The sequence below is a fragment of the Acipenser ruthenus genome, chromosome 58, assembly GCF_902713425.1.
Source record: "Acipenser ruthenus chromosome 58, fAciRut3.2 maternal haplotype, whole genome shotgun sequence".
Classification (NCBI taxonomy): domain Eukaryota; kingdom Metazoa; phylum Chordata; class Actinopteri; order Acipenseriformes; family Acipenseridae; genus Acipenser; species Acipenser ruthenus.
Genome location: NC_081246.1, coordinates 10,001 through 30,000, shown reverse-complemented (window position 1 = coordinate 30,000; position 20,000 = coordinate 10,001). Strand labels below are relative to the sequence as shown.

Sequence of the window (20,000 nt, the reverse complement as noted above, 5' to 3'; positions counted from 1 at the left end):
TCTGTTTCTCTGTGTGTGTTTCACAGGTAGAGCAGTCAGGTGATCTCTGTTTCTCTCTGTGTTTCACAGGTAGAGCAGTCAGGTGATCTCTGTTTCTCTCTGTGTGTTTCACAGGTAGAGCAGTCAGGTGATCTCTGTTTCTCTCTGTGTGTTTCACAGGTAGAGCAGTTAGGTGATATCTGTTTCTCTCTGCGCTACGTTCCCACCGCTGGTAAACTCTCCGTCATTATACTGGAAGCAAAGAACCTGAAGAAGATGGATGTGGGAGGACTATCAGGTAAAATAAACACTGATGTCTTTAGAGACACTAAACAAACGTATTGAATTCAATCAGAAACTGTTCCACTAGAAGTCTTTCTCAGGGTCTTCAGTGTGAATTCAATGACTAACGACTAGAAGTCTTTCTCAGTGTCTTCAGTGTGAATTCAATGACTAATGACTAGAAGTCTTTATCAGCGTCTTCAGTGTGAATTCAATGACTAACGACTAGAAGTCTTTCTCAGGGTCTTCAGTGTGAATTCAATGACTAACGACTAGAAGTCTCTCTCAGGGTCTTCAGTGTGAATTCAATGACTAACGACTAGAAGTCTTTCTCAGTGTCTTCAGTGTGAATTCAATGACTAACGACTAGAAGTCTTTCTCAGCGTCTTCAGTGTGAATTCAATGACTAACGACTAGAAGTCTTTCTCAGGGTCTTCAGTGTGAATTTAATGACTAACGACTAGAAGTCTTTCTCAGGGTCTTCACTGTGAATTCAATGACTAACGTTTCGACGTTTTTTTGAAGACACCAAGAAAGACTTCTTGTCGAATCAGTTGTCGATATTTCAATCTCTCTGCTCTCTCTCAGATCCCTATGTAAAGATCCACTTGATGCAGAATGGAAAGAGGCTGAAGAAGAAAAAAACCACGATCAAGAAAAACACCTTAAATCCATATTACAACGAGTCCTTCAGCTTTGAGGTGCCATTCGAGCAGATACAGGTAATACCCTCTACACTGCCCTGTGGTCACTTGACCGGAGGGTCGTGGGTTCAATCCCAGGTGGGGGGACACTGCTGCTGTACCCTTGAGCAAGGTACTTTACCTAGATTGCTCCAGTAAAAACCCAACTGTATAAATGGGGAATTGTATGTAAAAATAATGTGATATCTTGTAACAATTGTAAGTCGCCCTGGATAAGGGCGTCTGCTAAGAAATAAATGATGATGATGATGATGATGATGATGATGTTGCTCCCTATGCCCTACTGCAGCGAGACCGCTCCCGGTGAACCACGCACACCCTACTGCTGAAACGAGCTGCAGAAAGAATACTAAATAAAACCTTGAAAATAAAAGAGAGAAAAACGACAAATACATACGGGAGCGAAGAAAGAATACTAAAAACAAACAAGCAAACAAAAAGAGAGAAAGGAAAAAACACACGCGACGTGTTTTTTATTTGCATTTGTTTGTTATTCTTTCTTCATGTCTCTCTTTCTCTCTCTGTCTCTCTGTAGAAGGTGCGGAGCTGGATTACGACAGCTGGGAAAAAGACACACAGACAGTACTAACAATATCATTCTCCCTCTCCCCTCTCCCTTCTTCTCTCCTCTCTCCTCTCTCCTTTCTCTCCTCTCCTCTCCTCTCTCCCCTCTCCTCTCCTCTCTCCTCTCCTCTCTCCTCCCTCCTGTCTCCTCTCCTCTCTCTCCTCTCTCCTCTCCTCTCTCTCCTCTCTCCTCTCTCCTCTCTCCTCTCTCCTCTCTCTTCTCTCCTCTCTCTCTCCTCTCCTCTCTCTCCTCTCTCTCTCCTCTCTCTCCTCTCTCTCTCCTCTCTCTCCTCTCCCCTCTCCTCTCCTCTCTCCTCTCCTCTCTCCTCTCTCTCCTCTCCTCTCTCCTCTCTCCTCTCTCTCCTCTCCCCTCTCTCCTCTCTCCTCTCTCCTCTCTATAGAAAGTGCAGGTGGTCGTCACAGTGCTGGACTATGACAAGCTGGGGAAGAACGATGCGATTGGCAAAGTGTTTGTCGGCTGCAACTCCACCGGGACGGAGCTCCGCCATTGGTCAGACATGCTGGCCAATCCGAGGCGCCCGATCGCACAGTGGCACACCCTCAAAGAGGAACAGGACATAGACGCCGTCCTGGGCATCAAGACACACTGAGTTCACTTCCTGTCAATGTAAACTATGCTCGGGGCTGCTAAAAACTGTTCTCCTTTCACCCCTCCCCTCCTTTGTAAAGTATATGATTTTGTTTGTAAACTTTACATAGTTTATTTCTTGTAAACTTTGCTTCATGCTCCTGTAAAATCTGTGTTTAGTTTTGAACTTTATATAGTGCGCTTGTAAAGTTTGTTTTTGGTTGTAAACTTTACTTGGTGCACCTTGTAAAGTTTGGTTTTATTGTAAACTTTACATAGTGCTCTTATGAAGTTTTATTTTTTGTAAACGTTACTTAATACGTCTGTAAAGTTTGTTTTTATTTGTAAAAGCTACTCAGTGCACCTTGTAAAGTTTGGTTGTATTTGTAAACTTTACACTGCGCGCCTGCAAAAGCTGTGTTTTGTTTGTAAACTTTGCTTTGCGTACTTGTAAAATTTATTTTTCACAATGTGTTAACTTAAAACTGAGTTATTCTGGGAGCTGTGTAGTGAATGGAGGTGCAGGACAGACAGACAGACAGACAGACAGGCAGGGGAGATTCAGAGAGTTATTCTGGGAGCTGTGTAGTGAATGGAGGTGCAGGACAGACAGACAGACAGACAGACAGACAGGGGAGATTCAGAGAGTTATTCTGGGAGCTGTGTAGTGAATGGAGGTGCAGGACAGACAGACAGACAGACAGACAGACAGACAGGGGAGATTCAGAGAGTTATTCTGGGAGCTGTGTAGTGAATGGAGGTGCAGGACAGACAGACAGACAGACAGACAGACAGGGGAGATTCAGAGAGTTATTCTGGGAGCTGTGCAGTGAATGGAGGTGCAGGACAGACAGACAGACAGACAGACAGACAGGGGAGATTCAGAGAGTTATTCTGGGAGCTGTGTAGTGAATGGAGGTGCAGGACAGACAGACAGACAGACAGGGGAGATTCAGAGAGTTATTCTGGGAGCTGTGCAGTGAATGGAGGTGCAGGACAGACAGACAGACAGACAGACAGACAGACAGACAGACAGGGGAGATTCAGAGAGTTATTCTGGGAGCTGTGTAGTGAATGGAGGTGCAGGACAGACAGACAGACAGGCAGGGGAGATTCAGAGAGTTATTCTGGGAGCTGTGTAGTGAATGGAGGTGCAGGACAGACAGACAGACAGACAGACAGACAGACAGGGGAGATTCAGAGAGTTATTCTGGGAGCTGTGTAGTGAATGGAGGTGCAGGACAGACAGACAGACAGGCAGGGGAGATTCAGAGAGTTATTCTGGGAGCTGTGTAGTGAATGGAGGTGCAGGACAGACAGACAGACAGACAGACAGACAGACAGGAGATTCAGAGAGTTATTCTGGGAGCTGTGTAGTGAATGGAGGTGCAGGACAGACAGACAGACAGACAGACAGGGGAGATTCAGAGAGTTATTCTGGGAGCTGTGTAGTGAATGGAGGTGCAGGACAGACAGACAGACAGACAGACAGACAGACAGGGGAGATTCAGAGAGTTATTCTGGGAGCTGTGTAGTGAATGGAGGTGCAGGACAGACAGACAGACAGACAGACAGACAGACAGGGGAGATTCAGAGAGTTATTCTGGGAGCTGTGTAGTGAATGGAGGTGCAGGACAGACAGACAGACAGACAGACAGACAGACAGGGGAGATTCAGAGAGTTATTCTGGGAGCTGTGTAGTGAATGGAGGTGCAGGACAGACAGACAGACGGGAGATTCAGGGAGTTATGTACCTTTTATAGCCTGGTGTGTGTGTGTGTGTGTGTGGCCGCTATCATTATCTACTGCGTCGAGAGTGTTAGGTCGGCCAGGGTGTCCTCGGCTCACCGCGCACCAGCGACACCTTGTGGTCTGGCCGGGGGACTGCTGGCTTGCCTGTAAACTGCCCAGAGCAGCGTTATCCTCCAAAACAGAAGGCAGACGGCACACAGTCCAAGCTGCGCTGCCGTAGTTAATGTATTGTGAATCGGGACAGCCCTGGCTATAGGACTACAGCTCCCAGCATGCCTCTGCACCCGCTGCCATGGCGAGGGATGCTGGGAGCTGTAGTTCTTTAACTCTAGCGCTCAGCTTGTGTTATTTAATTATGTGATTATTTGTAATCCGTTACAGTAACTTTGAAAATAACTACCCCCCCCCCATCGCTCTCATAATCATTCTCCAGCGACACGCTGTGAAAGGCGCGTCCGAGGGACTGGTTTCCGATCTCATGCATTAGCCGCGCTCCCTGATTTAAATGTAGTTATTTTTTCACAGACAGTGTAATCCGTGACCACATCCCATTACCTGTCTATAAAAGGAACCGCAACACTTACAGATTACTGAAGAAAAAAAAAAGTAATCGGATTACATGCAGTGCTCCCCAAAACCGATTAGAGTTTAACCCGACCGCGAGTTGCATATGGCTGTCATGTTTTGTGCTTCTTTGTAAAAAATATAGAAGAAAAAAATATATAAACATCATATATTGTATACTGCTCTTTTTTTTAGCTGTGATTTTCAATTAAAAAAACATATCTAATATTATTTTGTGTGTATATGTGTGTGTGTGTTATTTATTCATTGTGATGAAGAGGACACAAACAGGCAGGGCGATTTTAAATTAAACTTTCACTACCAATAAACCAAACGAGATACGGTACCCACAGCGTGTGCGACTTTAAAATAACGAGCAAGGCAAATTTCTAATGAATTTGCGTGCCTCGTTAATGAACGCCTTGATATATATATATATATATATATATATATATATATATATATATATATATATATATATATATATATATATTTCTGTAGTCTTTTATTTTGAATTCAGCCCGTGATAATTCGTGTGGATTTAATGGCCCGTGTTTATTTCACGCTTCTTTGTAACTAATAATTACAGACCCTACAGTCGGCTATACTGTAAGCACAGACCACAGGACACACACACAGTGTGGGAAACGTCATAAAAGGTGAATAATTTTTAATTTAAAACGACATTTTTAGGGACAGTCTTGTGTTTATTTAAAAATATATGTAGGCGGTGTAATTTGTGTGTGTTTGTTGAGAACTAAATACAACATTTCAGTTTTGTTACAAAATACGTTGTTTTTTAATATTAAAAAATAGCCTTGGATTGTATAAAAATTCAGTTTAATGTAATATAATATTACGCTGTCCAATATTTAATCTATTTAGAGTATTAAACGGCGGTTTTCGGTTGCCATGGACACCGCTACATTGCTCCAACCTCGCTCCTTCCCATTCATTTTCCTAGATACCGCCCTCTCGCGCTCTCTCATTGGCTAACCGTCTCCATACCCCGCCCTCGCAGCGCCGATCCGCAGCGTCTATTGGATACAAACGCTGCCTGTCTCCTGGAAAAGCCGAAGCCACGCCCACCAGGATTGAACAGTCAGAAAAAAACGAAAATTGTAAACAAACCCAACAGCGGATTAATGGTAAAATAATTTTAAAACGTACCTTTTATAAGGTCTTCTATTACCCTTTCAGGAGGCTGTAGAGAGTTATTAACACGTCCGAGTTTTGAAACGCAGCCTGAAATGATTCATTATCAAAATAAATACAAATAAAAAACCTGAGCAACATTTATTTAGTTGGTAATTCTCGTGAAATTGACCCCAGAAACACCGCTGGAAAAGGTGAGTTATTTTATTTTTATATATATAAATTACTTGTCATTGTTCGACACGACTGGCTTCCGGTTATTTTAAAGAATATTTTTTTTCGCCGAGTTGAAAAAAAAACGTTTATAAAACTATTAGGTGCTGAAAGCGCAGAGAGGTGTGGTAAAGCATAGGGAAGCATTGTAAAGCACAGAGAGGTGTGGTAAAGCATAGGGAAGCATTGTAAAGCACAGAGAGGTCTGGTAAAGCATAGGGAAGCATTGTAAAGCACAGAGAGGTCTGGTAAAGCATAGGGAAGCATTGTAAAGCACAGAGAGGTGTGGTAAAGCATAGGGAAGCATTGTAAAGCACAGAGAGGTCTGGTAAAGCATAGGGAAGCATTGTAAAGCGCAGAGAGGTCTGGTAAAGCATAGGGAAGCATTGTAAAGCACAGAGAGGTCTGGTAAAGCATAGGGAAGCATTGTAAAGCACAGAGAGGTCTGGTAAAGCATAGGGAAGCATTGTAAAGCACAGAGAGGTCTGGTAAAGCATAGGGAAGCATTGTAAAGCACAGAGAGGTCTGGTAAAGCATAGGGAAGCATTGTAAAGCACAGAGAGGTCTGGTAAAGCATAGGGAAGCATTGGAAAGCACAGAGAGGTCTGGTAAAGCATAGGGAAGCATTGTAAAGCACAGAGAGGTCTGGTAAAACATAGGGAAGCATTGTAAAGCACAGAGAGGTCTGGTAAAGCATAGGGAAGCATTGTAAAGCACAGAGAGGTCTGGTAAAGCATAGGGAAGCATTGTAAAGCACAGAGAGGTCTGGTAAATCATAGGGAAGCATTGTAAAGCACAGAGAGGTGTGGTAAAGCATAGGGAAGCATTGTAAAGCACAGAGAGGTCTGGTAAAGCATAGGGAAGCATTGTAAAGCACAGAGAGGTCTGGTAAAGCATAGGGAAGCATTGTAAAGCACAGAGAGGTCTCCTCTCGTTCATTTTCTCATGCTCTTTCTTTCTCTGCTCAGGTGAGCGATGGCCAGGTCACTGGAAGGAGCCGGTTCAGTTACCTGGTGGGGACTGAGTCCAGCACTGGACCTGCTGGAGACAGGTGAGACACACTGACACACACACACACACTCTCACACACACACACTCACACACACACACAAACACACGCACGCACACTGAGACACACACACACGCACGCACGCACGTGCACACACACACACACACTGAGACACACACACACACACACTGAGACACTGACACACACACACACTCACACACACACTCAGACACTGACACACACACACACTCAGACACTGACACACACTGAGAGAGACGCGCACACAGAGACACACACGCTGACACACACACACTGAGACACATACACACACACTGTGACACAAGCACACAGACACACACACGCTGACACACACACTGACACACGCTCTACCCTGTTCCCCTCCCTGGTTTGGGATGGCGCAGTTTCTCCAGTCCTGTGACCCTGCGTCCTGTGTTCTGTGTCTGTCCACAGCTGGACTCAGACGTCCAGGGAGCATGGACGGTTCTGTCCCCCAGGACGTCAACATTCTGCTGATAGGCAGCGGGGACCTGAGACATGTCCTCAAGACTATCGCTGGACTCGGACAAACTGGAGACCAACAACCAAACATTCACGTGAGTCAGAGCTCTGTATAAAAACCGTCTTATAATAAAAACTACCCTATTATAAAGACTACCCTATAATAAAGACCAGCCCATAATAAAGACTACCCTATAATAAAGACTACCCTATAATAAAGACTACCCCATAATAAAGACCAGCCCATAATAAAGACTACCCTATAATAAAGACTACCCCATAATAAAGACTACCCTATAATAAAGACTACCCCATAATAAAGACTACCCCATAATAAAGACTACCCCATAATAAAGACTACCCTATAATAAAGACTACCCTATAATAAAGACTACCCCATAATAAAGACTACCCCATAATAAAGACTACCCCATAATAAAGACTACCCCATAATAAAGACTACCTTATAATAAAGACTACCCCATAATAAAGACTACCCTATAATAAAGACTACCCCATAATAAAGACCAGCCCATAATAAAGACTACCCTATAATAAAGACTACCCCATAATAAAGACTACCCTATAATAAAGACTACCCCATAATAAAGACTACCCTATAATAAAGACTACCCTATAATAAAGACTACCCCATAATAAAGACTACCCCATAATAAAGACTACCCTATAATAAAGACTACCCCATAATAAAGACGACCCCATAATAAAGACGACCCTATAATAAAGACGACCCTATAATAAAGACTACCCCATAATAAAGACCAGCCCATAATAAAGACTACCCTATAATAAAGACTACCCCATAATAAAGACTACCCCATAATAAAGACTACCCCATAATAAAAACTACCCCATAATAAAGACTACCCCATAATAAAGACTACCCTAAATAAAGACTACCCCATAATAAAGACTACCCCATAATAAAGACTACCCCATAATAAAGACCAGCCCATAATAAAGACTACCCTATAATAAAGACTATCCTATAATAAAGACCAGCCCATAATAAAGACTACCTTATAATAAAGACTACCCCATAATAAAGACTACCCTATAATAAAGACTACCCCATAATAAAGACCAGCCCATAATAAAGACTACCCTATAATAAAGACTATCCTATAATAAAGACCAGCCCATAATAAAGACTACCCTATAATAAAGACTACCCTATAATAAAGACTACCCCATAATAAAGACTACCCTATAATAAAGACCAGCCCATAATAAGGACTACCCTATAATAAAGACTACCCTATAATAAAGACTACCCCATAATAAAGACTACCCTATAATAAAGACTACCCCATAATAAAAACTACCCCATAATAAAGACTACCCCATAATAAAGACTACCCTATAATAAAGACTACCCTAAATAAAGACTGCCCCATAATAAAGACTACCCCATAATAAAGACTACCCTATAATAAAGACCAGCCCATAATAAGGACTACCCTATAATAAAGACTACCCCATAATAAAGACTACCCCATAATAAAGACTACCCCATAATAAAGACCAGCCCATAATAAAGACTACCCTATAATAAAGACTACCCTATAATAAAGACTACCCCATAATAAAGACTACCCCATAATAAAGACTACCTTATAATAAAGACTACCCCATAATAAAGACTACCCTATAATAAAGACTACCCTATAATAAAGACTACCCCATAATAAAGACTACCCTATAATAAAGACTACCCCATAATAAAGACTACCCCATAATAAAGACTACCCCATAATAAAGACGACCTTATAATAAAGGCCAGCCCATAATAAAGACTACCCTATAATAAAGACTACCTCATAATAAAGACTACCCCATAATAAAGACTACCCTATAATAAAGACGACCCTATAATAAAGACTACCCTATAATAAAGACTACCCCATAATAAAGACTACCCCATAATAAAGACTACCCTATAATAAAGACTACCCTATAATAAAGACTACCCCATAATAAAGACTACCCCATAATAAAGACTACCCTATAATAAAGACTACCCCATAATAAAGACGACCTTATAATAAAGGCCAGCCCATAATAAAGACTACCCCATAATAAAGACTACCCCATAATAAAGACCAGCCCATGATAAACACCAGCTCTTTTTAAAGGCCAGCTCTTTTTAAAGGCCCTCTTGATGTATTTGTAGTTCATTTTGAATTTCATCTTTGCTCCTGTTTTGCTGCTCTGGGTTCCAGATCTACATCGTGGAGAACAGCTTGGAGCTGATTGGTCGACACCTCCTCTTCCTCTCATTGGCTCTGGAGCCGCCCGAGAGGATGGGCCTCCAAGGTATCTTCCCTCTTTTCTTTCTTTCCTTTTGTTCTCTCCCTCTCCCTCTTATCTGATCATCTCCTCCCTCTCTCTCACTCTCTTTGTCCCCTGATTATAACCCTCCCTCTATGCCTCCCTCTCCCCCCTCTCTCTCCTCCCTCTCCCTCTCTCTCCCTCTGTCTCTCCCCCGCTCATCTCTCTCCCCCTCCCTTCCCCTCCTCTCTCATCTCTCCTCCCTCCCCTCTCTCCCCCTCCCCTCCCCTCCTCTCTCATCTCTCCTCCCTCCCCTCTCTCCCCCTCCCCTCCCCTCCTCTCTCATCTCTCCTCCCTCCCTTCTCTCCCCCTCCCCTCTCCTCTCTCCCCCTCTCCCTCTCTCCCTCTCTCCCCCTCTCCCTCTCTTTCGTTGTTTCAGAGAAGGCAGAGCTGTTTCTGGAGCTGTTTGGAAACACTCTGATCCGCAGCCAGACCGCGGGGTACCTGAGAGAGAGCGTCCCGAGACTGAGGCAATACATCCAGGAGGAGAGACTGCTCCCTACGATAGAGCTGACAGCACTGAGGGTGTGTGTGTGTGTGTGTGTGTGTGTGTGTGTGTGTGTGAGAGAGAGCGTCCCGAGACTGAGGCAATACATCCAGGAGGAGAGACTGCTCCCTGCGATAGAGCTGACAGCACTGAGGGGGTGTGTGTGTGTGTGTGTGTGTGTGTGTGTGCGCGTGCGTGCGTGTGTGTGTCTCTGCAGTGCACAGTAATGGTTTCTCTCTCTGGTTCCCAGTATAAGGAGCGGGACCAGTTGGACGCTGTGTTCAAGTTTTGGGGCTCCACCGACCCCCTCACTTTCCATACTGACCGCCTCTGGGATGCTCGGCTCAGGCAGTACCTGGGCAGCCGATACGACACGAGAGAGGGGTCCTTCGACTGGGACCTCAGCATGAAACTACATCAGAGAGGGGTGAGAGAGGAAGAAGAGAGAGGAGAGGGGGGGAGAAGAGAGGTGGAGAAGGGGAGAGGAGAGGAATGAGGAGAGAGGGGAGGGGAGGGGGGGAGAGGAGGAGGAGGAGGAGGGGAGAGGGGGGGAGGTGCTGTGCTTTTACTGTGTGACACTTTCATGAGGGGTAGTTTACCCTGTTTTTAATATGCTTTACCAGACCTCTCTGTGCTTTACAATGCTTCCTTATGCTTTACCAGACCTCTCTGTGCTTTACAATGCTTCCTTATGCTTTACCAGACCTCTCTGTGCTTTACAATGCTTCCCTATGCTTTACCAGACCTCTCTGTGCTTTACAATGCTTCCCTATGATTTACCAGACCTCTCTGTGCTTTACAATGCTTCCCTATGCTTTACCAGACCTCTCTGTGCTTTACAATGCTTCCCTATGCTTTACCAGACCTCTCTGTGCTTTACAATGCTTCCCTATGCTTTACCAGACCTCTCTGTGCTTTACAATGCTTCCCTATGCTTTACCAGACCTCTCTGTGCTTTACAATGCTTCCCTATGCTTTACCAGACCTCTCTGTGCTTTACAATGCTTCCCTATGCTTTACCAGACCTCTCTGTGCTTTACAATGCTTCCCTATGCTTTACCAGACCTCTCTGTGCTTTACAATGCTTCCCTATGCTTTACTAGACCTCTCTGTGCTTTACAATGCTTCCCTATGCTTTACCACACCTCTCTGTGCTTTACAATGCTTCCCTATGCTTTACCATACCTCTCTGTGCTTTACAATGCTTCCCTATGCTTTACCACACCTCTCTGTGCTTTACAATGCTTCCCTATGCTTCACCAGACCTCTCTGTGCTTTACAATGCTTCCCTATGCTTTACCAGACCTCTCTGTGCTTTACAATGCTTCCCTATGCTTTACCAGACCTCTCTGTGCTTTACAATGCTTCCCTATGCTTTACCAGACCTCTCTATGCTTTACAATGCTTCCCTATGCTTTACCAGACCTCTCTGTGCTTTACAATGCTTCCCTATGCTTTACCAGACCTCTCTGTGCTTTACAATGCTTCCCTATGCTTTACCAGACCTCTCTGTGCTTTACAATGCTTCCCTATGCTTTACCATACCTCTCTGTGCTTTACAATGCTTCCCTATGCTTTACCACAACTCTCTGTGCTTTACAATGCTTCCCTATGCTTCACCAGACCTCTCTGTGCTTTACAATGCTTCCCTATGCTTTACCAGACCTCTCTGTGCTTTACAATGCTTCCCTATGCTTTACCAGACCTCTCTGTGCTTTACAATGCTTCCCTATGCTTTACCAGACCTCTCTGTGCTTTACAATGCTTACCTATGCTTTACCAGACCTCTCTGTGCTTTACAATGCTTCCCTATGCTTTACCAGACCTCTCTGTGCTTTACAATGCTTCCCTATGCTTTACCAGACCTCTCTGTGCTTTACAATGCTTCCCTATGCTTTACCAGACCTCTCTGTGCTTTACAATGCTTCCCTATGCTTTACCACACCTCTCTGTGCTTTACAATGCTTCCCTATGCTTTACCAGACCTCTCTGTGCTTTACAATGCTTCCCTATGCTTTACCAGACCTCTCTGTGCTTTACAATGCTTCCCTATGCTTTACCAGACCTCTCTGTGCTTTACAATGCTTCCCTATGCTTTACCAGACCTCTCTGTGCTTTACAATGCTTCCCTATGCTTTACCAGACCTCTCTGTGCTTTACAATGCTTCCCTATGCTTTACCAGACCTCTCTGTGCTTTACAATGCTTCCCTATGCTTTACCAGACCTCTCTGTGCTATACAGTGCTTCCCTATGCTTTACCAGACCTCTCTGCGCTTTACAATGCTTCCCTATGCTTTACCAGACCTCTCTGTGCTTTACAATGCTTCCCTATGCTTTACCACACCTCTCTGTGCTTTACAATGCTTCCCTATGCTTTACCAGACCTCTCTGTGCTTTACAATGCTTCCCTATGCTTTACCAGACCTCTCTGTGCTTTACAATGCTTCCCTATGCTTTACCAGACCTCTCTGTGCTTTACAATGCTTCCCTATGCTTTACCAGACCTCTCTGTGCTTTACAATGCTTCCCTATGCTTTACCACACCTCTCTGTGCTTTACAATGCTTCCCTGTGCTTTACCAGACCTCTCTGTGCTTTACAATGCTTCCCTATGCTTTCCCGTGCCTCTCTGGTATTGGAAGCCCTTGGTAAGGGTTTGAAATCTCGTTAGGAGATTGATTGGTGAGTGCTTCTCTGTTAAACTCCAGTGTCCTGTCTCGTGACCCAGGCAGGGCTGGTCAGTAAGGCAGAGTATGTGAGGTGGAGAGAGAAGGGCGTGGCCTTTGAACTGAGGGAGGGGATCTACGACACATCCAATCGAACCCTGGCTTCAGGAGCGCTGCTTAAACACGTGAGCTTCTGTCTGTCTGTCTGTCTGTGACGCTGTGTGTGAGGGGCTCCCAACTGTCCCTCATTAACAGTGACACTGTGTGTGTGTGTGTGTGTGTCTCCTCTCTATCATCATCAGTGACACTGTGTGTGTGTGTGTGTGTGTGTGTGTGGCTCCTCTCTCTCATTATCAGTGACACTGTGTGTGTGTGTGTGTGTGTGTGTGTGTGGTTCCCAACTGTCCCTCATTAACAGTGACACTGTGTGTTTCTATGGTGATTATAATCAGCAACTGTGCCCAGAGTCAGCCATCTTGGCTCCAAGTTCTCCGTAGCTTACAATAGGAAGCTGGGTCCGTGTGAGAGCCGCAATGGAGCCAGTTTCCTACATCACTGCTCTCTCTCTCGCTCTCTCTCTCTCCCTCTCTCTCTCGCTCTCTCTCAGAAAGGGGAGATGGTTCCTGTCAGGGGTTATTGGGGTGACATTGTGACGAGCCCCTACATCTCATTCGGGATTGAGACAGACGACCCCAGTCTGCTAAAGACTGTCAACGGACGACCGACAAAGGTACCCCCAAATCCTGACTCTGTGTGTGTACCCTAAACTCGTTCATTCTATATAGAGGGGGTGGAATTCAATATGTTAACAAGGGAACATTATTCAGCAGCTTTCATTGGACTCTATGAAGCTGAGGGAGTTCATTCTATATAGAGAGTGTGGAATTCAATATGTTAACAAGGGAACATTATTCAGCAGCTTTCATTGGACTCTATGAAGCTGAGGGAGTTCATTCTATATAGAGGGGGTGGAATTCAATATGTTAACAAGGGAACATTATTCAGCAGCTTTCATTGGACTCTATGAAGCTGAGTGAGCTCATTCTATAGAGAGGGGGATGCTGCAAAACTTTTGGCCATAGCTGTACATGATGTATGGTAATAGAGGTCTGTATCGCTTGTGATACGAGACCGCAGCCTAAAGAACTACAGCTCCCAGCATGCCTCGCCATGGCTGCGGGTGCAGAGGCATGCTGGGAGCTGTAGTCCTAGCCAGGGCTGTAGTGATGCCATTGGTTCTTTCTCTTGCAGACAGCTCAGGAAGTTTCCTATCACACAGTGCAGCAGCTGTTACAGGCTCTCACCACCAGGGGGCACTGTGCAGGGTAGCAGACAGAGGAGCAGGGCATTGTGGGAGACCCCTCACCCAATCAGAGCGCTCCATCACCCCAAGAGACAGCAGCAGACTACGGTGAGCCAGCAGGGACTAAAATACTCTGAAATCAAACTGAAGACGCTGAGAAAGACTTCTAGTCGTTAGTCATTGAATTCACACTGAAGACACTGAGAAAGACTTCTAGTCGCTAGTCATTGAATTCACACTGAAGACACTGAGAAAGACTTCTAGTCGTTAGTCATTGAATTCACACTGAAGACACTGAGAAAGACTTCTGTTTTGAATCTTCCCCTCTCTCTCCAGCTTCTCTCTCATTGGATCAGGTGAAGATTCACTTCCTGCCTGTCAACTGTCTGGAGAGACTTCATGAGAGGAGTCGATACAAGCAGCTGTTCAACATTATCTACTGCTCCTGCAGGTGTGTGTCTGTGTGTGTGTCTGTGTGTGTCAGTGTGAGTGTGTGTCTGTGTGTGTGTGTTTGTGTGACAGTGTCTCTGTGTGTGTGTGTGATTTGAGTAGTTTCATTCGGACTTCACACTGTGTTCTCTCTTCTTTTCTGCTCCCATTTCTCTCTCTCTCTCTCTCTCTCTCTCTCTCTCTCTCTCTCTCTAGTATGGTTCACCAGCTGAAGGCGCCACTGAGACAGACTGCAGCTCCCAGAGCATCTCTCATCATTGAACTGGGCAGGTGAGGAGAGAGAGAGTGACCAGAGAGAGAGGAGAGACCAGAGAGAGAGGAGAGACAGGGAGAGAGACAGAGAGAGAGACCAGAGAGAGAGATGGGGGGGTGACACAGACAGTCCTAGCTACTCAGAGAGAGAGAGAGAGATGGGGGGGCGACACAGACAGTCCTAGCTGCTCAGAGACAAAGAGAGAGATGGGGGGGTGACACAGACAGTCCTAGCTGCTCAGAGACACAGAGAGAGAGATGGGGGGGCGACACAGACAGTCCTAGCTGCTCAGAGACACAGAGAGAGAGATGGGGGGGTGACACAGACAGTCCTAGCTGCTCAGAGACACAGAGAGAGAGATGGGGGGGTGACACAGACAGTCCTAGCTGCTCAGAGACAGAGAGAGAGAGATGACGGGGTGACACAGACAGTCCTAGCTGCCCAGAGACAGAGAGAGAGATGGGGGGGCGACACAGATAGTCCTAGCTGCTCAGAGACACAGAGAGAGAGATGGGGGGGTGACACAGACAGTCCTAGCTGCTCAGAGACACAGAGAGAGAGATGGGGGGGAGACACAGACAGTCCTAGCTGCTCAGAGACACAGAGAGAGAGAGATGGTGGGGCGACACAGACAGTCCTAGCTGCTCAGAGACACAGAGAGAGAGAGATGGGGGGGTGACACAGACAGTCCTAGCTGCTCAGAGACAGAGAGAGAGAGATGGGGGGGCGACACAGACAGTCCTAGCTGCTCAGAGAGAGAGAGAGAGAGATGGGGGGGGTGACACAGACAGTCCTAGCTGCTCAGAGACACAGAGAGAGAGATGGGGGGGCGACACAGACAGTCCTAGCTGCTCAGAGACACAGAGAGAGAGATGGGGGGGTGACACAGACAGTCCTAGCTGCTCAGAGACAGAGAGAGAGATGGGGGGGGGGGGGCGACACAGACAGTCCTAGCTGCCCAGAGACAGAGAGAGAGATGGGGGGGCGACACAGACAGTCCTAGCTGCTCAGAGACAGAGAGAGAGAGATGGGGGGGCGACACAGACAGTCCTAGCTGCTCAGAGAGAGAGAGAGAGAGATGGGGGGGCGACACAGACAGTCCTAGCTGCTCAGAGAGAGAGAGAGAGAGATGGGGGGGCGACACAGACAGTCCTAGCTGCTCAGAGAGAGAGAGAGAGATGGGGGGGCGACACAGACAGTCCTAGCTGCTCAGAGACACAGAGAGAGAGATGGGGGGGGCGACACAGACAGTCCTAGCTGCTCAGAGACAGAGAGAGAGATGGGGGGGCGACACAGACAGTCCTAGCTGCTCAGAGAGAGAGAGAGAGATGGGGGGGCGACACAGACAGTCCTAGCTGCTCAGAGACACAGAGAGAGAGATGGGGGGGGCGACACAGACAGTCCTAGCTGCTCAGAGACACAGAGAGAGAGAGATGGGGGGGCGACACAGACAGTCCTAGCTGCTCAGAGACACAGAGAGAGAGATGGGGGGGCGACACAGACAGTCCTAGCTGCTCAGAGACAGAGAGAGAGAGAGATGGGGGGGCGACACAGACAGTCCTAGCTGCTCAGAGACACAGAGAGAGAGATGAGGGGGGGGCGACACAGACAGTCCTAGCTGCTCAGAGACACAGAGAGAGAGATGAGGGGGGCGACACAGACAGTCCTAGCTGCTCAGAGACACAGAGAGAGAGATGGGGGGGTGACACAGACAGTCCTAGCTGCTCAGAGACACAGAGAGAGAGATGGGGGGGCGACACAGACAGTCCTAGCTGCTCAGAGACAGAGAGAGAGAGAGATGGGGGGGCGACACAGACAGTCCTAGCTGCTCAGAGACACAGAGAGAGAGATGAGGGGGGGGCGACACAGACAGTCCTAGCTGCTCAGAGACACAGAGAGAGAGATGAGGGGTGACACAGACAGTCCTAGCTGCTCAGAGACACAGAGAGAGAGATGGGGGGGTGACACAGACAGTCCTAGCTGCTCAGAGACAAAGAGAGAGAGATGGGGGGGCGACACAGACAGTCCTAGCTGCTCAGAGACAAAGAGAGAGAGATGGGGGGGCGACACAGACAGTCCTAGCTGCTCAGAGACAGAGAGAGAGAGAGATGGGGGGGCGACACAGACAGTCCTAGCTGCTCAGAGACACAGAGAGAGAGATGAGGGGGGGGCGACACAGACAGTCCTAGCTGCTCAGAGACACAGAGAGAGAGATGAGGGGTGACACAGACAGTCCTAGCTGCTCAGAGACAAAGAGAGAGAGATGGGGGGGCGACACAGACAGTCCTAGCTGCTCAGAGACAGGAGGCTCTGGTCGCTGAGAACGAGGAAGAAGTTCGCTTTCTCCTACACTGCAGTAAATACACACGACCAAGGGGCACATTCTTACAAAGAACAATAATAATGAAAATCATTATCATTTCTCACATGAGCAGAGAAACACTGAGAGAGAGACACGGACAAATAGAGAATGACACAGACGTTAAACTCTGCTTATCTCTGCCCCCTACAGGTATATTCTAGACCTGAACACAGACCAAGCCTCCGGATTGGCCGACAGAGTCTGTGACATCGCCAAGGAGGCGGGGTTTACCCCAACGGGGCCTCGGAGTGATGTCATCGCTCGATTCCAACTCCGTGACCCCGAGAAACTGTTTAATTGAAGTCAACTCGTCATCCAGAGCCACGCTTTTTAAAATCCCCCAAGCTTTTAAAATACTACAAAGACTGACAGTAATGATATTGGACATATTTTATTGAAGCTCTAATTCTCTATAAAATAAAATAAAAATGAAACCGCTGCTGAGTTTGTATATTTCTGTCTGTCCTGTGAAGTCAGAAGTCTGAGATGTGTGTCACTAGCTTGTAAGCTCAAATGTATAGAAACATAGGAAACTGGCGCCATTTTGGCTCTAGACGCGTGTCAAGCTTCCTGTCTAAACTATGGGGGGCTTGAGCCAAGATGGCCGCCACTGGGTCTTAGTTTCTTAGTTTTTAACTTTATTATAAAGTGCAAGACGGTAAAGGAAAGAATCTCACCGTCCATCGAGGTTAAAGAACAAACTAAACTGATCAACTGGCTGTTTTTAATAATCAGGAAGCCGAAACCTTGCATTTATCTATTAGAACAATCGAGTTTTCTCGGTTCGTCATCAATTTGCTTTATCCTCTTCATTAGCGTTTAAGCTGAGAGTTTTACACAGAAGACCAAAGGGATGAAGTAGGAAACTGGCGCCATTTTGGCTCTAAACGCGTGTGCGCCCTCCTATGTAAATTATGGGGCACTTGAGCCAAGATGGCCGCCGCTGATCTACAGTTTCCTGTCACGCTTCAGCAGTCTGGAAAAGTGTGTGCGTGTCAGTGTGTACATTTCAGTGCGTCTCAGAACCAATTCAGCAAACAAGCAGCAGGAAATTATCAACGTCTATTAAACTAAATTGATTACAAGAGGAGAAGGGAAGTCCTGTAGTCTGTTTTACACAGGTAGGAAACTGTCGCCATTGCGGCTCTGACAGGGAGCCGGCCTCCTATCTCAACTGTGGGGATCTTGAGCCAAGATGGCGGCAGGCGGGCGTCAGTTTCCTCAGCAGGACTCGGCCCCGTTCTCCAGGGCCCGGCAGCGCAGCAGCTTCAGGAAGCTGTCGATCTTGTGAGAGTCGCGCCGGAAGCAGGACAGCAGGAAGTAGAAGTTGAGGAGGCGGGACTTCCTGTCGCTCCCCGGGAAATCGGAGGCTCCGCCCTTCCAGAGGTCGTCCGCGTTCCCGAAGCTGGCCTTGTGGGCAGCGGAGGGGTCAAACTGGGAGGGAGAGGGAGAGAGGGTCACGGAGGAAACTGGAGCCATTTTGGATCTGATACGGAGGCGGTGCCCTATTGTCAGCTATGGAGAGTTTAGAGCCAAAATGGCCGACAAAGGGCACAGTTTCCTATTACTGTAAGTGCAATTGTTAAGTTCAATTTTGTATTACATTTCATAGTATTAAGACTGGAAGGGTTCAAATCAGAGAGAGAGGAGCATTCACTGTAGGAAACTGGTGCCATTGTGGCAAAAAAAGCCAGACTCCCAGCATGAACAATAGAGTTCAAGAGGGGGTACAGGGCGCGGTTTCCTCACCCGGTTCAGGATGGTCTCCAGCCCCTTAGCCAGCTTCTGGCTCTGCTGGGACAGTTCTGCCGTCTGCCAGGAGAGGGAGCCGGAGAGGGAGTGGGGGGGAGGGAGGGACTGCGCCTCTCGAACCAGGAACATCAGCGGGGGGGTCCAGGAACGCAGCAGAGACATGATGAGAGAGAGGAGCTCCTCCTGCTGGTGAGAGAGGGAGAGACATGATGAGAGAGAGGAGCTCCTCCTGCTGGTGAGAGAGGGAGGGGCGGGCATGAGGAGAGACACATACACACACACAGAGACGGACAGTGAGACACACGGACCCACAGACACGGACAGACACACAGACAGACAGACAGACACGGACAGACACACAGACAGACAGACAGACACACACAGACTGAGACACGGACACACACTCACACACACGCACACAGACGCACGGACAGCGCTGTACCTGCAGAGTGAGTGCCTGCTCCTTGTGTTCGGGCGTGGCCAGCGAGGAGGTGTGGCACAGAGAGGAGGGGCGGGGCTTCAGCAGGGGGGAGAAGTGGGGGTCCTGCGGGGAGAGAGGGAGGTGGGGCTTCAGAGACAGACACTGGCTACACTCGGTCGACACACACACAGTTTCTCACACACAGCCTCTCTCTCACACACACACACACACATTCTCTCATACACAAACACACACACAGTCTCACACACACACACAGCCTCTCACACACACACACACAGTCTCTCTCTCTCACAGTCTCTCTGTTTCACACACACAGTCTCTGTTTCACACACAGTCTATCTCACACACAGTCTCTCTCACACACACAGTCACACACACACACACACAGTCTCTCTCTCTCACACACAGTCTCTCTCTCACACACAGTCTCTCTCTCCCCCCTCTCTCTCTCTCTCTCTCTCTCTCTCTCTCTCTCTCACTCTCTCTCTCTCTTTCTCTCTCTCTCTCTCACACAGTCTCTCTCACCAGGCCTGCGGTGACGGTTCTGCTCAGGGAGTGCAGCCTCTGGGAGAGCTGTGTCGCTCGCTCCAGCAGGTCCGACAG

General features: G+C 47.2%; 3 protein-coding genes across 6 annotated transcripts in view; 2 read left to right on the top strand and 1 right to left on the bottom strand.

The window, feature by feature from the left end:
* The window catches only part of LOC117407581 (synaptotagmin-1-like), a 19,454-nt gene extending 14,790 nt beyond the window's left edge, over positions 1 to 4,664 (top strand). Inside the window, exons 7-10 of one of the 3 annotated variants that reach the window (XR_009320350.1) lie at positions 160 to 277; positions 850 to 983; positions 1,931 to 2,637; positions 3,037 to 4,664. Coding sequence is in view for 1 of the 3 variants with exons in the window: in XM_059017909.1 (XP_058873892.1) it covers positions 160 to 277; positions 850 to 983; positions 1,931 to 2,140 (462 nt within the window). In the remaining 2 variants the exon portion in view is untranslated. Of the gene's footprint in view, positions 1 to 159; positions 278 to 849; positions 984 to 1,930 lie in introns of all 3 variants that reach the window. The other 2 variants (XR_009320351.1, XM_059017909.1) reach the window with 2 other exon arrangements.
* A 309-nt stretch (positions 4,665 to 4,973) lies between these two features.
* LOC131724907 (dynein axonemal assembly factor 3-like) lies at positions 4,974 to 17,642 on the top strand. The gene is given in 13 exon segments (XM_059017912.1): positions 4,974 to 5,093; positions 5,399 to 5,783; positions 6,771 to 6,853; positions 7,283 to 7,425; positions 9,574 to 9,667; positions 10,062 to 10,207; positions 10,420 to 10,596; positions 12,898 to 13,020; positions 13,443 to 13,565; positions 14,087 to 14,246; positions 14,475 to 14,589; positions 14,784 to 14,858; positions 17,354 to 17,642. Coding segments are annotated over 11 exon segments (1,383 nt in total). The 5' UTR covers positions 4,974 to 5,093; positions 5,399 to 5,783; positions 6,771 to 6,777; the 3' UTR covers positions 17,505 to 17,642.
* The window catches only part of prl (prolactin), a 3,515-nt gene continuing 1,093 nt past the window's right edge, over positions 17,579 to 20,000 (bottom strand). The window contains exons 2-5 of one of the 2 annotated variants that reach the window (XM_059017911.1): positions 19,923 to 20,000; positions 19,398 to 19,499; positions 18,953 to 19,138; positions 17,579 to 18,637 (exon numbers count right to left, since the gene is read on the bottom strand). The exon at positions 19,923 to 20,000 is cut by the window's right edge and continues 89 nt beyond it. In XM_059017911.1, the coding sequence (XP_058873894.1) occupies positions 18,425 to 18,637; positions 18,953 to 19,138; positions 19,398 to 19,499; positions 19,923 to 20,000 (579 nt within the window). In that variant the 3' untranslated portion in view covers positions 17,579 to 18,424. Of the gene's footprint in view, positions 18,638 to 18,952; positions 19,142 to 19,397; positions 19,500 to 19,922 lie in introns of both variants that reach the window. The other variant, XM_059017910.1, reaches the window with a different exon arrangement.